General features: G+C 31.7%; 3 protein-coding genes across 3 annotated transcripts; all 3 read left to right on the top strand.

Moving 5' to 3' along the window:
• The first annotated feature begins 263 nt into the window (after window positions 1-263).
• LOC130820227 (uncharacterized) lies at window positions 264-5,168 on the top strand. Its single transcript, XM_057685517.1, has 2 exons — window positions 264-1,541; window positions 3,242-5,168. The coding sequence occupies exon 1, from the start codon at window positions 396-398 to the stop codon at window positions 1,512-1,514; it is 1,119 nt and encodes a 372-aa protein (XP_057541500.1). The 5' UTR covers window positions 264-395; the 3' UTR covers window positions 1,515-1,541; window positions 3,242-5,168.
• A 2,428-nt stretch (window positions 5,169-7,596) lies between these two features.
• LOC130820228 (protein PELPK1-like) lies at window positions 7,597-8,730 on the top strand. The gene has a single exon (XM_057685518.1). The coding sequence runs from the start codon at window positions 8,049-8,051 to the stop codon at window positions 8,601-8,603; it is 555 nt and encodes a 184-aa protein (XP_057541501.1). The 5' UTR covers window positions 7,597-8,048; the 3' UTR covers window positions 8,604-8,730.
• Window positions 8,731-10,491: 1,761 nt separating this feature from the next.
• On the top strand, window positions 10,492-23,209 carry LOC130821627 (uncharacterized). Its single transcript, XM_057687414.1, has 18 exons — window positions 10,492-10,578; window positions 10,698-10,769; window positions 13,572-13,628; window positions 13,735-13,871; window positions 16,673-16,770; window positions 16,942-17,097; window positions 17,182-17,250; window positions 17,479-17,571; window positions 17,715-17,759; window positions 17,844-17,879; window positions 18,013-18,048; window positions 18,158-18,395; window positions 18,501-18,552; window positions 18,660-18,779; window positions 18,919-18,972; window positions 19,057-19,213; window positions 19,374-19,425; window positions 22,936-23,209. The coding sequence occupies exons 1-12, from the start codon at window positions 10,492-10,494 to the stop codon at window positions 18,337-18,339; spliced, it is 1,068 nt and encodes a 355-aa protein (XP_057543397.1). The 3' UTR covers window positions 18,340-18,395; window positions 18,501-18,552; window positions 18,660-18,779; window positions 18,919-18,972; window positions 19,057-19,213; window positions 19,374-19,425; window positions 22,936-23,209.
• The last annotated feature ends 338 nt before the right edge of the window (window positions 23,210-23,547 follow it).

The raw sequence follows: 23,547 nt of genomic DNA, 5'->3' as shown, positions 1-23,547 counted from the left end.
ACATCAACAAATTCAAACCTACATCAAAAATTAAAACTTAGACAAAAATCCTTAAAGATTAAGCTTTTATAAGTACTTAAACAAAAACTTAAACAACGCTAATCATTTATATAATCTTTAGAAATCATGATTAGATACTATATAATTGGTAATGAAAACCAAGTAACTATAGAGCTCCCGTATTAATTTTTCTAGATTTTCCTATCTCATCTCATACATTGTGTATTGTACTATAACTCCTAAAACAACACGTCTCAATCTCTCATTGCATTTGCTTTGTCACTCCATATTGACTAAAACAAGACTTTCAACATTTTCATCCACCGACCAAACCACCATCACACAAAACTCTTCCATTTCTCTCTCCCCACAATCTTCGACCCTCAAAAATCACCATGAACAGACAACAAAAACCTTCATCTTTTTCCCAAGAAGAAGCAAATTTATCACCTTCCCAGCTTCTCCAATTAGCTGAATCCCATCTTCGTCTACGAAATTTCTCTCTTTGTAGTCAATATGTTCTTGAATCTATACAACCGAATGACCCAAATTGTGCTTCTAATCATCAACATGCATCCCAACTTCTTGCAATCTCCAACATCTTATCTTCTCCTAAAAATTACTACTCAATTCTTCATATTGACACTTTTTCTAATGATACTGCTTTGATTAAATCTCGATTTAAGCACCTTCTCTTTCTTCTTGACCCAGTAAAGGATAGATCATCATTAGCTGATGAAGCAATTAATTTGGTTATCGAAGCTTATGATTGTTTATCTGACCCTACAAGAAAAACCCAGTTTGATTCGAAGTTGTCTGGTCAAATTGAAGATGAAAATATTGAAACTTTCTGGACATTTTGCCCTTATTGTTTTTACATGTATGAATTTTCTAAGGTTTATGAAGGGTGTAGTTTGAGGTGTCAAAATCAGATTTGTAGAAAAGTTTTTCATGGGGTTTCTTTGAAGTCTCTTCCTAAGATGGAATTGGAAAAAGGTAGGTTTAGTGGGTTTGGGTTTTTTCCATTAGGGTTTTCTTCTGGAAGTGGGGAAAAGTTTGAATCTTGGTCGCCTATTGTAGGGATGTTTCCTGTCCAAAATAGCGGGGAAAATCATGCTGGTAGAGTTGATTTAAATGATGTTAATGGTGTTGGTAATGATTATGGAAATGATAACTATGTTTATAATCATGGGTTTGATGATTTTGTAAAGGTTATGGATGAGAGTGATGAATCAGAGAATATGGAAAATGCTGGGAATCACAGGATGATGAAGCGAAAATCGGTTGCAAGGAATGCTCAAAAATTGATGAGTAGAAGGAGGGATAATGATGGTAATGCTGTTAATGGTTATGGGAATTATGCTAATGAAGATGAAGATGAAGATGAGGAAGATGTCTTTGAGGATGATCATGCTGGTGTAGTGGATGGAAATTGCTTCGAAAGCGAAAACATGGCCTTTTTCGAGGAGAATGGTGAAATTTTTGTTGGACTTGGCCCTGATGGTGGACTCTAATGGATGTTATGGTAGAACAAGGTGCAGGTCAGTTTCATGGTATGCTTTACAGTTGAATATAGCTAATGTAGATATGTTGAAACAAACATTGTAGTAGCTGTTTATGGTGGATGACAGTCAAGCATTTTTTTTTTGGGTTAAAAGGCTGTCTTGTAGATGGCAGGAACTTAACTTTGTATTTAGATGGGATTAGCCTATTTTTTGTGTAGTTGGCTGCCCTTTTTGGGTTGAAGTAATGCAAGTTTGAATTTGGTCTTTAAAGGACTGGTTTTCTGCATGCTAATTTTGATTTATTTCAGCAACTTGGTTGAATGTAATGTATTTCTGTGTTTTAAGTGTTTAATTTAGTCTTAAGTTTCAGCAGATTTTATATTTTGTGTTGTAAGTATCCCAATTGCATGGATTCTGTTTCTTTGTGTGGTATTTGGCTCTTTGTGTGGTTATCAAATACCTTCTTTTGAGTTTCTTGCATGTGCAATATCATTGATGACATGCCCTATTCTAATAATAGTGGAAATTTATCCCATAACTCTTTATGTAGTTTTTTTTTATAACAATCAGTTTTGTTAATGTATGTCGCTAATATACACAAATACCCTATAGAATTCTCAAAAGTCAGAACACACCGTTAGTATAAATGATTAGAAAGGTAGGAGTTACTTTTCAAGGAAGCTTAGATAGACTATTATGGTTGAATGTATGACTCAAGTGGATGAAAAATGAGTATGAGATTGGTCCTTGATGAGAGAGTCTCAAAATTGTTACGATTTATTCATTCAGAAGCAGGGCTTTTCTGAGTGTTGATGTTGCTTTGGGTCTGTCTGTCAGATATCAATCCTGGACTTCCATTTATTTATCACGTTAAAGTTTAAAAACGATGATGAAGAGATTGAAAATTATCTGTAGGCAAATTCATTGGGGAAGAATGGGTGTTAAATTGGTGGGTTTGTTGAAGTTTTTTTGGATTTTCATCATGTTAATTTCTAATATGGATATACCTTGTCTATGGATATGGCTTCAACGGATTGATTGGAGAAAGGGAATCCATGTAGGGGACTACTGGAACTGATATATTGGTTTGTGTAGCAAAATCTCAGTATTTAGACTTTGGCATTGTTGTTTTTGTCTCTTGGCCTGTTGTGGTTTAACAGATGCCTATTTATATTGTGATGGTCTTCTTTTTCACTCCATTACTATTCGAAATGTCCTTGCTAGATCATGCAAGTCTTAAGTCACATCGTTGTAGAAATACTGAATTTGGATTTGTTTCTTGCTTTTCGGTTAGTTATTGAGGCCCACGATATGTAACGTTCCTTTTCAACCATATGCCAAACAATAAACCGCATTGCCACTTTGCAACCACATTGTAACCGCTTTTGAGGTTATAGCAGCCGTTATATAAATCTCATTCGTAAAACCATCCACATCAACCACAAAAGGTAGTTTTACGACCATGATTGCACCCCACTTTTTTGCACGATTATAGCTTATTCTAGAAAGTTCTGCACCATCAAAGAAGACAAGAAGCATAAGCAACATAGTAAGATCAAGGATCTGATTTTTCCTTTTCCATGTATGCATTGTTCACTTGTAGGGTTTTTCCGAGTGATTGGTAAAAGGTGTGTGTGCATGTAAAGGTGGATTGTATTTTGTGCATACAGATGATGTTTACATGGAAATGGGACTTTCATATATCTGTTGCTAAGCTGTAAGGTTATCAATGACAGGTTACAACAGTTCTCTTGCTGCCGATTCAGCCTTGTGCTATGCTAATCGAAATGCATAATTTTTGTTCCATATTATGGAAGGGTGTCGTTCCCCTAGCATTTCTGGACTGCATATTGTGCATGGTTCGAATTCGGGGTCAAACACTTGATTCTCCCCTCTTTCTGTTCCATTCATCTGCTCATTGATCATTATGTATGTTCTATTGGATCTGTGAAGAACTTGCTAGCTGATGACTACAGTCCCTGTAGTACAGAGGACTTTTTCCAAACCCGAAACTTGAGTCCGGCTCTCCGACATCTAACAAATTGGTAGGCTGATTTTTTCTGCTTCTTTTATTAGTATTGATTTTGCTTTGCTAAGAGAAGAGAGGGAATGGAAAGATTAATGGCAGAAGTCTTGCCTTTTTAACTAGACTGCTGAATTGAACCCAACGGTTTATTAATCCATAATAGGATAGATGATGCACTGTGGAAGCATTAGAGAGAAGTCTTATATTGTAGATCCACTTTACTCCAATGGCTTTTGCATTTATCATTCAATCTCTTCCTCCATGAAAATTTTCCTTTTTGGATACCAAACTGCTTCTTGATATTTTTTGTTGATTCAATGATTGCTATGTGACATTACTTATAATTTTCCATCTCATTTACTTCTGTAAATTTAGCATATAAATTTGTGATATGCTTCTTTGCTTAGGTCCTGTTGCATTCTTTTCTTCTAATTTTTGTTCTGCAGTTCTAATTCTGACACAAGTACAAGGAAACCGGTACACTTATCAAATTCTTGCTCAAATCTGATCCATACAAAACTTTTTGGATGTGTTTTACTTCTTTGCGAGTTTCTATAGCAATTGTGTCTTTACCACTTGAACTAACGTCACCAATCTCATAAGTTTAGACTGAAGTATCAAGTTGAGTAAAATTGGATGAATCTTTGGTCATGTGTTTGCTGCCCCCACTATCAATCAACAATTCATTAGTTGATTCTTGCCCATTTTCATGCACACTGAACAATTGACGTACTTTTTCTGAAACTTGTGCTTGTGCTTGAGTCTGTTTTTTTTTTTTTTTTCAATTTTTATCTATTATCTCTTTGGCCTTAACATTTCCACTTCCTTAGAAACTCCATGCCCATGTGTTTTGGCATAGCACCTGCAATATTTGGGTCTCGATGTGCTGATGCTGAGGCCTTTCTTGTTTCCCGATAGGGTTGATTGATAAGATTCCCAATAGTTAGCATTTGCAATGCAATAACCCAATATCTGTTTACTTAACTTATTTTTGCTGAACATAAGTTGTATTTTTTGGCAATTGTTATGTAACCAAACCATTTAAACATTTTATAGTTATTACCAAGCCACCACTCATGCGTGCACACATTGTTATGTAATTAGAATCATACTCACCTACTACCTACTAGAAAGATTGATAATCGTCTTTTTGTCCAAGCCTAATGTCAGGTTTGTTCACTCTTACTAACAGCGAACAAGAGAAAAAAATTTACTATGACTTTGTTCGCTGTTACTAACAACAAACGAAAGAGAGATAATGTCATAGTGTTTGAAGGAACAAAAAAATCACATGTTTTTTTTGTCCCTTCCTACGCTATGAAATTCCCTTTATTTGTTTGCTGTTGGTAACAACGAACAAATAATTTTAACTTTTTTGACTATTTTCTTTATTCCCTGCTAGTAACAGCTAATAAATATATGACCTTAGCTTTGCTATGGCACGATTATTTTGGGATTTATTTCTTAAAATAAGTTAATTTTTTTCAAATTTTCAATCATGGTTACATCTTATATCACTTTAGCTTTTTCACCAAAGTACAGATTCCCTATAAATACAAAATTGCATGTTTAAGCATGTCATTAAGTAATTTTCATTTAGGAAAGGATTAATTACTTAATTTTATCCTTATTAGTGTTAACAAAGAGTTTGTTTTTTATTGGCTCTTGATAATAACTCCACATAAACAAGTACACATACTTTAATGAGTTATTTTCCTTGTAATTCAAAATTAAAGAGCTATCCTATTGGCCTAGCCTAATCTATATATATATATATATATATATATATATATATATATATATATATATATATATATATATATATATATATATATCAAGGGTAGGTTGAGGGAAGAGGTTAAGTAGTACACTGAGGTATTATTCGGATCATTGGATTGATTTCGGAATTTGGATTATGTGTTTCTGGTCGGTTCAAGATCGGGTATTGTGTTCACATTGGTTTTTACATACATTTTGAAGTTGGGTTTAGTCGAATTTGGTTACAAAGTTAGGTAAATATCAAATCTTCAGATTTGTTTTTAAGACTACACATGTAATGATATTGTCCTGTTGTCCCACATAATTAGCCATATTTTGAATTTTATTCTAAAAGCCTTTTCACCTAAATGTTGTTAAATGAGTGGGCTGAGACATACTCCCTTTATCACATTTGATTTGCATTATTTGTCATTTTGGTTCGTTCCACTTAATTTGCATCATTTCTAATTTTAGACAATGGTCTACCATTTTTTTTATCTCATCCACACATTTTAGCTTTCTTTTAATTTCATCTACACAATTCATTCTCTCTCTTAATTTATTACCATTATTCACCTTTTTCATAAAAAATACCAGTTTTTTCTTTGCATCAAATTAACCACATTGGCACCATAATGAAAGATCGAATAAAATAATGTTTTTATTTAAAAAATCCCAGAATAATTTTGAAAAATTTTAATTTAAAAATAAGCATTTTTGTGCTCGAGCCTAATATTAGGATTGTTTGCTGTTAGTAACAGCGAATAAGAGAATAAAAAATTACTTTATTCGCTGTTAGTAACAACGAATAAAAAGGTGACAATGTTATAACGTTTGAAAGGAAAAAATTAAATAACAAATAGTTTAACAGGGAACAAATTTTGTCTATTTTTTTGTTCTTTCAAATGTTATATTTGTCCCTTTTTATTCGCAGTTAATAACAACAATCAATGTCGAGGTAATTTTTTTTCTCTTGTTCTAACAACGAACAAACCTGACCTTGGGCTTGTACATGAAAACACTTAATTTGAAAATTAAATTTTTCCGAAGCTTATATTGGGAATTAAATTTCCTAAAGCTTATTTTTGAATTTTTTATTAAAAAAGCTTGATTTATTCAATCTTTACCCCATAATTAGGTTAAACCGGACCTGTTTTCACGAAAGGCTCGAGTTATTCGACCTAGCTAGACTCAGCTTCAAACTAGATGAAAATTTGAAAAAAATAAGATTATTTAACAACTTAATTCCAAAAATAAGCTCCGTGAAAACTTATTTCCCAAAATAAGCGTCCGTACATCCAAGCCTAGCCTCGGTTTAAATCGCTGTTACTTACAGCGAAAGTAAAAAAAAAAATTAAAAGGCCAAAGTCTCTGTTACTAGCAGCGACTTAAGGAGTTGACCAGTCAACTCCTTAAGTCGCTGCTAGTAACAGCGACTTTGAGGTTAACTGGTAACTCCTTCACCTCGTCAGCTGGAATAAGGAAGTAACTGAGAACTGAAAACTTAAAACGCATTAAGTCGCTGTTACTAACAGCGACTTAAAAAAATTTTTTTTTTTTAAGTCGCTGTTAGTAGCGACTTTGGGCTTTTAATTTTTTTTTTCTCTTTCGCTGTTACTAACAGCGATTCTTACCAAACCTAGGCTTGGATGAACTGACACTTATTTTGGGAAATAAGTTTTCATGAAGCTTATTTTTGGAATTAAGTTGTTAAATAATCTTATTTTTTTCAAATTTTCAAACTAGATTAGGACCATAATGACCCAAAAACAAAAGTTTCTCACAAATATAGTTTGAAACTTTCTTAATATGAAATATGTTCATACAAAAAACCTCAAAATTTTATAAATGAGTATTTTAAATAAGAAAATGAATATTTTAATTAATTTTACTAAACTATGTAGTCTAATTTTAAAATTCTCTTATTATAAAACTGTCTAAAATAAGAATATGTTATCATCATTTAGTTATGTATAATCGTTTCTTATATTTTGTTGATCTAAAAATAATTTTTACAAATGTGTAAAAATTAAGAAAAATTGTCGTGAATAATACAACTTTTAGTTAATTTTCCTACAATAATATTAATTATTGATTAACCATGAATAATACCAACTTTAAGTGGTGTTTTCCTAGAAAATCCATAACATGTTAAAAATCAAACTATAGGTAATTATAAGACAAAAATAATTGGTAAACTAGTTAATAAACTAAAGTTGATATTTTTCTGAAAAAAAACACCCCCTAAGTTCGTAATATTCATGGTTAATTAATAGTTTGTATTATTAGAAAAAAATTAACATAAAGTTATATTATTCACGGTAATATTTTCTAAAAACTATGTAAGATATTTGAAATGGTGGGTGACCATGAAAAAAAAAGCTCATGGTACGACAAAATAAAATGGTTCAACTATGAGATTACCATACAAAACTTTAGAAGATGGAGCATAAAGTATTCTTGAAACCCTCACGCCATCTTAAACTATAAAGTTTGTTCAATAACCCATTGACATTTGACATAAATCATATTCCAACTCAACTAAACAAAATACTAAACTTTTTGCTTCATTACTACACATGATTTGGTGCAAATAACGTCTTTAGTCACATTAGAAGGTAAACTAACAAAAACTTGTACACTTTTTGGCCAACTACATCACACCAAATTCTTCCTATAAATGCCAAATCCATAACCAACTATCCCAAAACAAGCTATTCTTACTTCTTACTTCATAGTTCATCCTAGTCCTAACAAAAATGGCAATTCCAAAGCACTGCCTCGTCTTAATTTTCGTTTTCGCTTTGTCAATATCGACTCATGTTGAGATGAGCTTAGCAGCTCGACACCTTCTGCAGGCACCGAGCATGCCCCAAATCCCAACATTACCTACGCTTCCTCAACCCGCTGCATTGCCACCAATGCCAGCACTCCCGAATCTTCCTCAACCCGCTGCACTGCCACCAATGCCAACTGTCCCGACCCTTCCTCAACCTGCTGCACTCCCACCAGCAATGCCAAACCTACAACAAGCAACTTTACCACCACAGCCAGCAATGCCAAATCTGCCACAAGCAGCATTACCACCACAGCCGGCCAATCCCCTGCCCACAATCCCGTCTGCCACGAGCCTGCCAAAGCCTACAGCACTCCCACCATTGCCGGCAGCCCCAGCTCTACCAAAAGCCGCTTTGCCACCAATCCCATCTTTACCTTCCACTCCAAAACTCACAATGCCACCTCTTCCTGCTATGCCTACTATTCCTACTAACTTCCCTACTATACCATCGGTTGCACCACCACCATCCCACTAAAACATTCATCTACATTTTGTAATATAAGTCATTATTGGGTTTTTTTTTCTTTTCTTATTTATTTTCGGTTTAGTTTTAGGAATTGCAGTTTGGCCTTGCATTTGGTGTATTATTTGAGAGAGCGTTGCATTGTATACATAGTTTGAAATGGTTATTTGTTGTATGTTCAGTTAAATTATACTTATTTGTAAAATTTTATACCATGTTTGTACTTATAAATGGAATTCTTGTTTTTACTTTCTAAAATGCACCCTCTTGAACAATTTCCTAAACTAAGTTTAGGGTTTGAAATTACTTTTTTATTTTATTCTTAAACTTTTTAGTAGAATGTAAGCTCATATATATATATAACATAATTAGAAAATAAAATATCCTAATATTAAGGATATGAGGAGACTTAATAATGACTAATTCAAATAATAACTACTCTTCTCCGATGACTTAATCTAATTTTCTATACTCCCCTCAAGTTGAGTGGTAGAATCTTAAACACCTAATTTGTACAAAGTTTTTTCAAATGTTTCAGATGCAATAGATTTTGTGAGAATATAAGCTATTTTATCTTATGATCTAACAAAAGGTATCTAGGCTATTTCCCCTACAAGATTATCTTATAAAAATGTCGTTCTACTTCACCATGTTTTGTGTGTTATGTTGAACTAGATATTTTGAAATGTTGATTGCTAGCTACCTTATTATCACATTAAAGTTGATATTTTTTCTTTTTGAGGAAAGTCAAGGTCATTCATTAACTTTCTAAGCCATTTCCTTTACCAATTCTTCAAAATTCTACTTCTACACTTAACAAGGCAACAATTTTTGGTTTCTTACTCTTTCATATGACTAAGTTCCTACAACCAAGGTAAAGTATCTTGAACTTGAATTTCATTTGATTTGTTTATGTTTGGTGACTTAATCTAAGTTTGGAACATGGAAAGAAATAAAAGGAGTAGTGGAAGAAGTTTCTGTCAGCAACATACTATAATCTCGATCATGATTAATATGAGAAAAGATAATAACTTTAGGCGAGATTGAGTCTACGAGGGAGATTGATTATCTCGATCAATTTGGTCGAGATTAAAGTTCTTAGAATACCGTAACGTAAGGAAAGATTTATTTTTGCCCGAGACTTAAAGTGGATTTGGGCGAGATTAATAATATCTGCCAATATTACATTAATCTCGGCAGAGATTATGCACGATTGCACGTTTCCACTTCAGATTTCAGTAATTATGGTTTTTTAATCAGTTTTCTTTAAACCTAATTTCCATTTGTATTAAGAGGGTTACTATACAAACCACCCATTACTTAGGTTTAGGGTTAAAAAGAGAAAGAAGAAAAACATTAAATTAACAACCACAAAATTAGTGAGCTAACAACTTATTTTGTATCATCTTGTTTGTGTATTCTCATGACATAATGAAAACTGTTCTGGTAGCTCGGTGGACTTAGTTATCACATTGATAGTAAACCTCGTTAAATTGTTGATGTGATTTCTTATTGTTATTTATTTCTTTATTATCGTTTCTCGGCTGTTTTGGGTAATTGCTTCCGCTATTCGCACAACAATTGGCATCAAGAACACATGTTTTCGCCTCAAAGTGTTTTTTGAGGGAAACAATGGGTAGAGATTCATTAATTAAAATTGAGAAATTTAGTAGCAAGTAAAGTTTAGGGCTTTGACAGGTAAAAATGGGAGCGTTTTTAAAGCAGCAACAAATTTGATGTTCGTTTCTAAAGCGTTTAGGGCTTCTACTTCAGGATCTAGAGACGGATTGACTGAGGGGCAGTTAGAGGCGATGGAGTAGAAGGCTCACTCTACCACTTTGCTAAGTCTGAATGAACATATCATCATAAAGGTCGTTGATCAAGTTACGGTCTTGAACTCATGGTTGAAATTGGAGTCGTTATATATGACCAAATCTTTATCCAATATACTGCTTCTAAAACAACAATTATCAAGTCTCCGAATGTAGTGAGGTACACCATTAAGAGAGCATCTAGAAAACTTATTATATTTTATTAGATCTACAAAATTTGGATATTAAGATAGATGATGAGGATGTTGCTTTGATTCTACTTGTTTGTTTACAGTCAAATTATGAAAATTTTGTTGAGTCATTTGTGATGGGTAAAAATTCGTTAACTCTAGAAGAAGTAGTGAAGGCAACACTTCATACTAGAAAATTGTGTCAAAAACCAATCACAAATTCTTGTGAGAGACGGTCTCTTTAAAAGACCATCTCTAATTGGGCTGGCCCAAAAAGAAAAATATAGAGTAAGTTTCTTGATAGACATTAGGAATATTGTAAGTAGCCATTTGGATTATTGTAAGTACTTAAGTACTTACTCGGTGGGTATTGAATATTGTAAGTAGGTTTAAGGATATGATAAGTATGCTAGTAGGTTAAGTTTCTAGATAGGCATTAAGAATATTATAGAAGGCATTTTAAGTACTTTTTCTGTGGGCATTAAGTATATTATAAGTAGGCATTAAAGATACAGTAAGTGGATATTAAGGTTTAATGGGCTGGGACTGAGAGATGTCTCTCAAAGAGACGGTCTCTCAAGAGAACGACTGAAAAACAATAGTGACAATAGGGATAATTTTGGTAGTGGATTATTTGTTAAATCTTGTAATACTTCTAAAAAGAAAAAAGGGTTTAATAAAGGTAACAATTAGACTTGGGAAAAATTGATCAGACCTGATAATTGATCCGAAACCTGACCGAAAAAACTGGCTTGAAACCTGGAAATTTTGACTCAAACCCAAAAAATGATTGAACCTGAGAAACCCGTAAAATAACGGGTGGAACGGATCAGGGTCAGGTTAGACCTTTTGGATTGTACAACTTTTAAAAAGGGGTAAAAATTGTCCTTTTGGGCGCATAAACAAAAAAATTGATGTTTCATTATTGAACGTAGCAAAATTACTTAAAATAATCTAATCTTTTATTTTATTTTCTATAATAATCCCAACTATGATTAACCATGAAGAATCTCAATTTTAGGATGACTTATTCAAGGTGATCTTATTACAAGATTTGACTAGATAGCAAAAACTAACCCCAAAACAAGCATAATCTTTCTTAAGACAATCCATTGACTAATCTTGACTTAGTCCCAAATCAATTGTGTCCGGTTCACAATAAAAACACCGATAAATAAATAAAATCCAACTAACGAATTAAAACTTGTAAGAATATTATCAACAAATGAAGTACACATATAAACTTAAAAGTCAACAAACAAACATACTAATAAAAATCAAAATCAATAAACAAACATATTATACATTAAAGACTGACATTCTAAAAAATAATTTGTTTTATACCTTTTGAATTATACTCGTTTCGTTCCCATTTGATTTTCCTCAAATAAATATTATATTTAAGAAGAGAGATTTTTATACATGATTTATCATGTATATATATCTACATGTCAAAATATTATTTCAACGGGAAATGTTGGTTAAATTTTGTTTCAACATATGAAATTTTATCATATACTTTATCTAAATATATTGATTGGTATTAAGCTTGGAATACATATTTGAAAACTACGTAAAAAAAACAATGAGAACAAAGAAGCGCAAGGCATGTTTAACACTGATTAAAGCTGGAAAATTAGATTTTAAAAATTATTTTTGCTAACAATGTTGTTGGGGATTAAAAATCCCACATACTCGAAATACCCAAAATATCCTTGGTCAATAGGTCAAGGGTCAAAAGTACAAGTCAATATCGACCCTTAAAATCAATAACAGTCAAAGTCACATAAATTATACATCACACAGCAGTTTCTCACTTTCACTTCAACTGAAAACACTTTCATGGATAACCGCCCACCATCTCAAGATAACCACAGTCACTATGTTACTTCCCTGGACATATTCTCTATGAGGCAACACTACAAATTAACCAACCGGCAGTTACAATTCCCATACATAAACTCTTATAAATAAATCATCCTTCTACAGAAATGAGGTTACGCAATTCTATTCTGAGACTCACACTCAACAAATTGATACACTCAACAAAATTGGGGAATGTTGGATAGATAAAGATCAAAAGCTATACAAATAAATTATTTGAAAATCACCAACAGTTTGAAGATCAACAAGAATAGTTTGAAGATCAACAAAAATTAATTGAAGATTAAACACTAATTCAAGAAAATTATGAAAAAAGGCAAAATTTAGAGCATACCTAGTATGAACTTGACCAAGTATGAAATTTGTTAGAAAATCGCCAACTGTCAGAGCTTCTCTCACTAGAATTCAAGTTGAATTTGCTTGAAATTTTCTCTCACTAGAAGATTTTTGAAAAGTATTGAAAATGATTGGGTAGGTGAGTATTTATAATGCCATAAATGCTCTGACAAACACTGTTCATGCTCAACTTGAAACCTGGCAATGATACCTTTCCAAAATCAAGCCAAGTCTTGATTCCTTGTCCGAGACTACAACAAGTCAGACCCCCTATTGGTTTACAGAGAGTTGGGGCCAAAATCAAGCCAAGTCTTGATTCCTGGTCCGAGACTTCAATAAGTCGGACCTCCTATTGGTCCTATAGAGAGTTGGGGCCAAAATCAAGCCAAGTCTTGATTCGTGGTCCGAAACTTCAACAAGTCGGACCCCCTATTGGCCCTATAGAGAGGTTGGGCCAAAATCAAGTCAAGTCTTGATTCCTGGTCCGAGACTTCAATAAGTCGGACCCCCCTTATTGGCCCAACCAGATAGTTGGGGCCAAATCAAATCATGCCTTGATAATAATCTGAAACGTAGATGACTCAAATCAACTTTTAAGGATGGGAAATTAAGTGTTCAAGGACTTGGCTGCGTAAGCTATCTCCGAGATCCGAGACATTTCAAATCCAAGATATAGCACCTCTAAGACGACGAAATGCCTTTGATAAGGTGTATTAATCTTCTTGAAAAGTAATTTAACCACATCTTTCCGTATATAGGCCAAGATCGTCTTTCACAAGGAGCATCCTCTTTTCTCCTATATGCGTGGGGCCAATGTTGGGGATTAAAAATCCCACATACTCGAAATACCCAAAATACCCTTGGTCAATAGGTCAAGGGTCAAAAGTACAAGTCAATATCGACCCTTGAAGTCAATAACAGTCAAAATCACATAAATCAGACATCACACAACAGTTTTCCACTTTCACATCAACTGAAGATACTTTCATGGGTAACCGCCCACCATCTCAAGATAACCGCCGTCACTATGTCACTTCGCTGGACAAATTCTCCATGAGGCAACACCACAAAAATAACCAACCGGCAGTTACAACTCCTATATATAGACTCTTATAAATAAATCATCCTTCTACAGAAATAAGGTTACGCGATTCTATTTTGAGACTCACACTTACTACTTACATTTTCCGGTCTGACTTAAGCATCAGAGGGCTTTTTTGGGACATTAGCCCCCGATTTAGTCTTTCTTTGTAGTTGTAGTTACACCACTCGCGGAGGTCAAATCATCTCACTTCCCTTAATTCTAAGGTATTTCCCTCTTAAAGTCTCCTTTACAAATTCGAAAGTTTCTTAACAGAAACAAATATAATAATAACTATGACTTTTTATAGCATTACCATATTGTTTTATTTAAGTCCACATACTTAAAACTCCTAATTATGTTTTGTAATAATAAACCAATGTGACATTAAGGGGTTGGATTTCATTGTTGTCCCCAATCATTTGCTAGTTCATTCATGTGGACCCTATTTCCCTAGTTGGTGTTTACTCTAACTTTCAATTGTTGTGCAATTATTTTGATTTGTTAACCTATTTTCTAATCCTCTCCTTATTTTTGGTCATCCTTTTTATTATTTTTCCAATTTTATTAGGAAAATTAACTATTGTGAATCATCCAATTTATTTTCCATTATCCGTCCCACTTTTTGAAAAATTTTTAATGATTCGACCTCTGCTTTCAATTTGTTGCCAATGGACCCTTTAGAAAATGACCTGCTATATCAGGTTACATCTCATCTTCTTCTTTTTTATAATAATCGAATCTATTTTTCATTACCTGCAATAATCCAAACTACTGATTTTTTTTTTTTTAATAATCCAACCTTTGTTTTCAGTTTGTGGGCCATGGACCTTTCAAGACTATAAAAGTATATAAATAAGAGTACAAAATTCAAGTTTTTTTTATTTATTATTTTAAAATAATCATTATAAGTATTCTTTTTCAAACTTAATAGATTAAGTCAAATAAATTTTTATTTACACCTAAAAACCAAGAAAAAGAACAAATATAATTGATAATCAGTTATCCAAAGCATATTATCGCATATTTATAGGATCACATGGTCCTACAATACGATTCTACTAATTTGGATCATACCCTCTCAACAATCCTAGGTAGAATCCTGATCTAACAACATTATATATATATATATATATATATATATATATATATATATATATATATATATATATATATATATATATATATATATATATATATATATATATATATATATATATATATATATATATATATATAGAAGTTCAGGCGTAAACCTCTGTTAAAGTGCAAACTGTGCGAACATTCACTGAGGAGCGTTGGATTTGAATCGACGGGTAGGATTCACGCGGGAATATCTTGTCAACTTTCTTACTGTTTCTTGTACGTTATTATTTGTATTCAATTTTCATTCCCTTTTTTTGGTTTTCTCTCTCTAGAATCCTGATTTCTTCATCATTTATACTCTTCACTGGTGTGTTTGGATTATTACTTTGGTTTCTTTTTCATCATATTGTCTTCGATTTTCGCCTTTTGGTATGCATTTTACTTTTTCTTCATTTTTGTTGTTTTCTCTTGCATTTCCGTTTTGATTATTTTGTTTGATTTCCGTTTTGAATTGGGTTTTTTTTTTTTGTTAGGGTTTCAGTTTGTTGTTTTCTTCATTTCTAAGTACTTTCTTCAATTGCTACTCCATTTCTCATATTAGGTTTTTTGATTTCTTCACTTGCACTTTCGATTTGTGTTTCAAGTATTTTGTGATTACATTGTTCATGCTTTTCAAGTATGTCCGATTTGCGATTTGTCATTGCTTTTCTTCAATTGCTGCTACTCCATTTCATGATTACAATTGTAAAGCAACAAACATTTCATGATTTAACTTTTTTAAACAACAAACATAAACGTTTTGTGTTGTTCATGTTCATTTTTATGTTGCTTTTTATTTTTCCTGAGTTTTTATCTTTTTCTATTTTTGTGTTCATGTTTTTTCTTTGTATTCTTTTGTTTTACTGTTGTTCATGGGTCATGTTTTATTTTATTGTTTTTATTTTGATTTTATTGTGTTATTTGATGTTCTATTTTATGGTTTATGTGTTGTTTTATGTCATTTTTGTATTGTTATTTTCTTATCTGTTCTCAAAACGTATTCTAATATTATGTGTTGTGTTGTTGTATATGAACTCATAATTGTCATTTGATTAGTATAAGCATGTATCTTTTTTTATGAGAGTAGTCTTATGTTCTTATAATTTTCATGGTTTATATATTGTTTTATATTATTTTGCTGTTTTTATGTCCAAATTTGCGTTTGTTTTCAGATTACATAAGTTGGTTGTCACTATTGTTTACTTGATTACCTCACAATCGTTTATGTATCCTTTTTTTTTGTTTTTGGTAAATGTTTTGTGTTTTTTATGTTCATTTTAATGTTGCTTTTTATTTTTCTATTTTTTTGTTCCTGTTTTTGTGTTCATGTTTTGTGTTGTACTATTATTCATTTTAATGTTGTTACTGTTTTTGTTTGTACTGTTGATGTTCATTTTGTTTCTTTTTTATTTTTATATTGTGTAATTTGATGTTTTTTTATGGTTTATGTATTGTTTATATGACATATTTGTGTTGTTATACTTTTTTTTGTTGTGTTTTTGTACATGTACTCAGATTTGTCATTTGTTTACTAAATGTATGTATCCTCTTTATGAGAGTAGTCTTGTGTTCTCGTTTTTGTTTTGTTTGTAATGTTATTTTTCATGGTTTATGTGTTTTTTTATGTTATATTCCTGTTATTTTCCTGTTTAGTTTCTGCATGTTCTTATTTGTTTTTCGTGTTTTCATATTATATAAGATGGTTTTCACTAGAAATTCTCAACAGTCTACTGAACCAACTGAGGTTGAGAGTATTAACAAACTTATTGCAAAGAGAAAAGAGGAAAAGCGGAAGAAAAAAAAGAAAAAGTTGAACATGAAGGTTGCTATATATTCATTTATTATTTTTTTTTAACATTTTTCATGTTATGATTTGTTGATTTATTGTTACTTTCTAATATATTAATTTATATGTTTTTTAGACTCATTGAAGCAAAAAACAACAAGATCATCCAAACGTCAAAAATCCATTGATGTTGATACAGATATTGCAGAGCACTTGAAAGAAACTCTTTCGTTGCCTTTATGTTTTACTCCATCGTCATCAAAACGTAGAAAAGGGAATGATGCAAGTAAAGGTATTATTATGTTTTATTAACTTATATGCTTTTTTAGATGTTTTATGTCAATTTTAATTAATATTTTTATAAATGCTATAATAGAAAAGTGTGTAGTTTTTGTAAACAAAATCACTGATACTGAAGTGCAAGGTGAAGAGCTTGAAAATGAAGGTACAAAATTTAATCTATTTCTGTACCATTTCATGTTACTCTACATTGTTTTCATGTTATTTTCATAGAGTTTCATGTTATTTGTACTCTTTATGTTAACATATTTCATGCTATCATTTGATCATTTATTGTTACTTTCTAATATATTATTTTTTATGTATTTTAGACTCATTGATGAAAATACATCAACATCATCCAAACCTCAAAAAACCGTTGATGTTGATACAGGTATTGAGGAGGAATTGAGACAAACTTTTTTGTTGCCTATATGTTCTATTCCATCATCATTAAAACGTAGAAAAGGCAATGAAGCAAGTTTAGGTATTATTATGTTTTAATGATCTTATTAACTAATGTTTATTATTATTTTTGTTCTGTATAATTTGATGTTACTTTTCATGATTGTTATATTACTTTTATTTAAATTTCATGTTATTTATACACAATTCTTGAAATCATTGCAGAGCAAGATTTAGGGACACAACGTGAAGATGATCAATCCAAAGAAGGTATGCAAATTTAAATTAATTAAATAATTATATATTTAGTTAGTTTTCATCATATAAATATAAGTTATAAATTTTTTAACGCAGTTAAGGCTGTACCAATGCCCGAACCTGCAAATGAAGGTGCATAATCTAATGTTGTTTTTTATTTGTTTTGCTTTGCTTTATGTGAAATTCATGTTGCTTTTAACTACTGTCCAAATTTATAACTATGTCAAAATATATAACTACTGTCTAAATTTTTTTATATACGCAGTTGAGACAGCAACAACGCCACAAGTGGCAAATGAAGGTGCATAATCTAATGTAGTTTTTTTATTTTTTTGCTTTGCGTTATGTGAAATTCATGTTACTTTTTAAATAATATTTTTAACTATTGTCAAAATTCATGTTATTTTTAGATAAAGTTAATGTTGATGAGCAAGCAAAAGATGATTTCATTTCAGAATATGAATCAGTAACTAGCGGACATGAAGAAATTGAGCAAGATGAAGAAGATATGCAAATTATATATTATTATTTAATTTTATATTATAAATTATTGCATTTATTTGATAAACACATGAAAAATATCTACAGATGAAAAAGCTAATATTAATGAGGAAAATCAAGAGGCTGAACAAGTTGTACCTGAATAAGGTATCCAAGTCTAAGATAATTTTAAATTTTTTAAATGTTATTTGTACATTATAACATGAAACTATATACTTGTATATCTAGTGATGGAAAATCTTACACGTGAAGGTAGACGAGGTTCTACGTCAACAACAAAAGAAAAAAAATGGAAAGGAGGCAGGTAAAGCTATAAAATTTATTTTTTTAATTTTAATATGAATTTGTGTTACTTTCTAACAATTTATTGTTTTTAATGTGCTGTATAATGATTGAAAACTATCAAAAAAGTTTCAAAGCTCGTGTCGTCATAGATTTTCACTAGCACAAGTTCAAGTGAAAGTGAATCTGCGAATGATGTTCAAAGCGAATCTGAATTGGAAACTAATGACAGTGAGGAGGAAGAAAAAGGTATTTTTTTAAATGAGTCCCTATTATTTTTTTGTGTGTTTCTTGTTGTTACTTTCCAACAATTTATTACCTTTTAATTGTTTCATGTTGTTTTTCATTGAGTGTTATTGTAATTAAAATTTTCTTTTTTCTATGATAGAAATTGAAACAAAGATGAAGATTGTGAATAGAAGGAAAGGAAAATAGTCAATAGGTTTGCATTTTAAGAACTTTAACTTATATAAAGTTTTTTTTTTTTTTTTTTGCTTGCTTTAAAAGAAATTATTTTTCTTTGTAGATGTTCAAAGTCAATCAACTTCTAGGTTGACTAGAAGTCGTGCTTTGCAATTAAGTTTAGCTTCTCAGAAAAGTATTGTTAGCAAAAATATGTAATTGGTAAAGCGTAATTCGAAGAAGGATGTTGCATCTACGTCTATTGTTGTTAAACTTGAGGAGTGAGTGATCCGAAACTGTTATTTTTAATTATTTTATTTTGTTCTGTAGTGCATCTTTATGTATACATCTTGTAAAAGAGTTGCTATCGATGATAATTATGTTGATTTTTAAATAGTTTTGGTTTTTAGTAACATATTTTTAATATTTCTTATGTGGCAGGCGAAAAGAATCCTTTCATTTACTTTCAAATGCGGGGGACTTATGCTTTTAGGTGATATGATGTCTTTGAAACAAAAAGAAGATTTGAAAGAAATTGGTTTTGATGGTCTATTGCATGTTAATTTGTTGAAAACCTTTCATGGTATTGTGCCTTGGTTCATCAAACAATACGACACTGAGACAAGTGTCTTTATTGTGAAGGAAACCACCAAGTTTACAATAACGGCGTTTGATATATGTGACATTTTTGGTTTGCCAATCAATGAATCAAACCCTATTATTGAAACTAGTAGGCAAAGGAAGAATAACCCTGATTCTTATTTGGTTGACCAATGGAAGGAGAAACTAGATGATTGTCAAAGTAGCGAAATATCTTCGCAAAAATTGTTTGATAAGATTGTGACCAATTTAAGGGATGGAGGACCTAATTTTAAACGGTTCTTTGTAATGTATGTGATGGTTACCTGTTTGGCTCCCACTCTTCACAAACAAGTAGATTGGAGCTTAATTAAGCCTTTGGATGATGTTGATGCAATAGGATCTTTGGATTGGTGTGGTTGGGTGTTGAAAAAGCTTAGAGAAAATGTGAAAAAGGCACAATATAAGGAATTGAAATACATTCATGTTTGCATTACTATCTTGAAATTAGCATTTTATCATAGGTTTAGTATGAGAGGAGTTTGACCTTCAAAAGAATTACCTTTAGTACAACACTGGACTTACGATCTGTTGAAAGAGAGAGCTAAATCTGTAACACCTCGAGATTTTAATGACGTAATTATTTAATTTTTTAATAGTTTTTTAAAGATTTTACAATTATATTTAATTATTTCTGGACTAGTTTTAATAAATTTCTTGCATACATGAATTTAAATGTTAACTTTTATATATATATATACACATATATATATATATATATATATATATATATATATATATATACACATATATATACATATATACACACATATATATATATATATACACATATATACATATATGTACACATATATATATTTGTACACATATATATATATGTACATATATATATATGTACATATATATATATATGTACATATATATAAATATATGTACATATATATATATATATATATATATATATATATATACACATATATATATACACATATATATATACATATATATATATATATATATATATATATATATATATATATATATATATATATATATATATTAAAAATATAGTTACGGTTTCTTAAGTAAAGAGGTTCGAATCAAAACGATTATTTTATTAAAATGTGTGAGCCCACGAAGGTGAGTATCTTAGTTGTGTCTCGCAAAAAAATAAATCGAGATAAAAATAAATAAATAAATAAACCTAATAATAAATAAACATAATAATAATAATAATAATAATAATAATAATAATAATAATAATAATAATAATGATGATGATGATAAGAATAACAAGGATAAAACGCATAAAACCTCGTTGCTCAAAACCTAGCCGTCATTCTCCTTCTTCTCCTTCTTTCTCTTTTCCCTCTTCTCTCACTTCCCTCCCTCAGTTTGAAGAACTAGCAGCCGCGCCACTGTGACCACTACCAGCAGCGGGCCGCGTTGTTTTGTTCTCCTCTACAGGCGGCCACCGCAACACACTCTCTTCTCCCTCCTCCCTCGCTGTGAGTAGCCAGCAGCCAACCCACGAGCAGCCGCCAGCTGCTGTCCGATTTAAGGCTTCTCTCCAGCCAGTTTTGGCCCTCGTGCATCACCACCACGACCTTCATCCACCTCTTCACCATTCTTGCTAGTTTTAAACCTTGTAAGCCATCTCCTCTTCTTCCATTTGATTCTTCTTCTTTCAATTAAAAGTTTATAAGGGTTATGTGTGATGTTGATTTTTGTGTTAAGTTCTTTGAATCTTAGTGTGGGTAGTAATTAAATGTTATCTTTGAACACGAAATGATTAGGATTTGGATTTAGAAATGAAATTACAAATGGTGTGCGTTTATCCTATATTTTGATGGTGTGATGATTGATTATATAACCTTAAACGTTGTTTGAAACTTAGTTGATTGATTTTTGTTATGATAGTTAGTAATGGTGATGATTGTGGTTGACTGTGGAAGTGATCTTGGTTGTTAAATTGGAGATAATAGTTGCTAGTTGTTATGCTTTGATTGTTGGGAATTACAAGTATTCTTATTAGGTTGTTATTGAAATCATAATACATAATCTTAGTAAGGCCATGAGAATGATATCAACTTATTGTAGAAGGTTGTTAAGTTGCTTGTGGTGATGCTCGATTGTAGTCTCTCTAACTTTGGAGGATGTAGCGAAGAATGTTGCGATCCGACCAATTTAAGAATTGTCCTCATGTCATAGTAGTGTTATATTTAACCTTATGAGACTTAAGTGTGAATCATTATAACTCAAAGTTAGTTGGTGTAATGAAACAGTCGAAATAATCCTTTTATTCTTTGCCAGTGGAAAAACTTGTGTTATTGTTAAATTGAGGATTATGTTTGGTGTTGAATGAGATGCGTACGTGCTAGAAGTAATTGAAAACTTGTCGTGAATGGATGATAGTGGTTACCTTGGGTTCTAGCTGGTATGACAAAGTAGTTAAGAGAACTTATAAGTTCTATTCCTAACTTGTATAGGTTCCTAGTTTATAAGAGGAAAGTAGACCCTTAGTTGGGTGATTTTTGTAACTTGTGATCGTGCAGTAACGCTTGTAGGTACGTACACGCAGTAATTAATTATCATATTCATTGTTTCAAAGTATTATCAATATTTCATGATTATATACATTGTATTAGAATTATAGAGCGCCAGAAAGTAAACTATACTAGCGTATAGTCATAATAGTGATATAGGCAAGTAGAATGAAAACATTAGGAGACTATGAGAACAGATTTCTAAATAGTAGAGAACGCACCATGGTTGTGTGTGGTATCGAAGTGATTTCTTACTTATTAAGCCTTGATGTATGATTAGTTGGCGTGACTCAACTGGATTATGTCCGATTGATTTAATAGTCCCCTAGGTGAGGTTCGACGGGACCACCGTAAGGGGGGTATGAGCATGCTTGGGTCACTGGGCGCCGGATGGCCGATACCGCTCCTTGACCGAGGTGATACCATGCGGGCCTTGCAAACCCCAATATGGTGGCCTCTTCACTGATAATACCCCAGTGTGTTAGTTTTTCCCGAAGGTAGGACCTAAGAGGGTCAGCTAGAGGGGGCATGAGCTCATACTTTGCCATGGGAGCCGGATGGCCGATAACGCCCTTGGCCGTGTCACTATGCCATGAATAGAGAAAGGATTCACTACCCTTGAATATATTTCGAGAGATTAGTAGTTTGAAAGAGAAATTATGAGTAAATAGAGGCGTTTAGACAGATGAGTAGACTTGCTATTGCCACACTATATTGTTGTCTATAGTTTTGTTCAATGACTCTAATTGTTATAAGTTCATTAATTACTGACGTGTATGTGTTTGTTGTTGTTTTCTCATGACTCTCTATGATGTTCCTGTTATGACACATTTGACCATGGTCATTATGTTGAGCAGCAGGAGGATCATAGCTTGACATGACAGGTATAGGAGCTATTTTTGCTTTGCATTGGGGAAAAGAGCGGAGTACGATCGTAACAATTGTGTATAAATTGTCTAATGCTTGTAGCTTCTATAATACTTGTAAAGTTTTCTTTTGGGATTGTATAATTTCTTTTGTATGGAGCCATGTGACTCCTCGTATGATCCATAGATCCGCTGTGTAGTTTTTGGATGTACAGTAGGGAGAATACTCCTTTAGTACCCGTCAGATCGATGCATTAACACTGGAACCACGATCCTCGTTAGAGTTGATGATTTGTGAAGCCAACGATGATTCATTCCGTCGTGACGTTTTTTTTTTTTTTGAAAGACGTTAAAGGCCTTAGATTAGTTTAGTCATGTTAATCATTTATATATATATATATATATATATATATATATATATATATATATATATATATATATATATATATATATATATATGTATATATATATATATATATATATATATATATGTATATATATATATATATATATATGTATATATATATATATATATATATATATATATATATATATATGTATATATATATATATATATATATATATATATATATATATATATAT

This window comes from Amaranthus tricolor, chromosome 8 (genome assembly GCF_026212465.1).
Source record: "Amaranthus tricolor cultivar Red isolate AtriRed21 chromosome 8, ASM2621246v1, whole genome shotgun sequence".
NCBI classification, from domain to species: domain Eukaryota; kingdom Viridiplantae; phylum Streptophyta; class Magnoliopsida; order Caryophyllales; family Amaranthaceae; genus Amaranthus; species Amaranthus tricolor.
The sequence above is the reverse complement of the archived record's forward strand: the minus strand, read 5'-3'. Positions and strand labels throughout refer to the sequence as shown.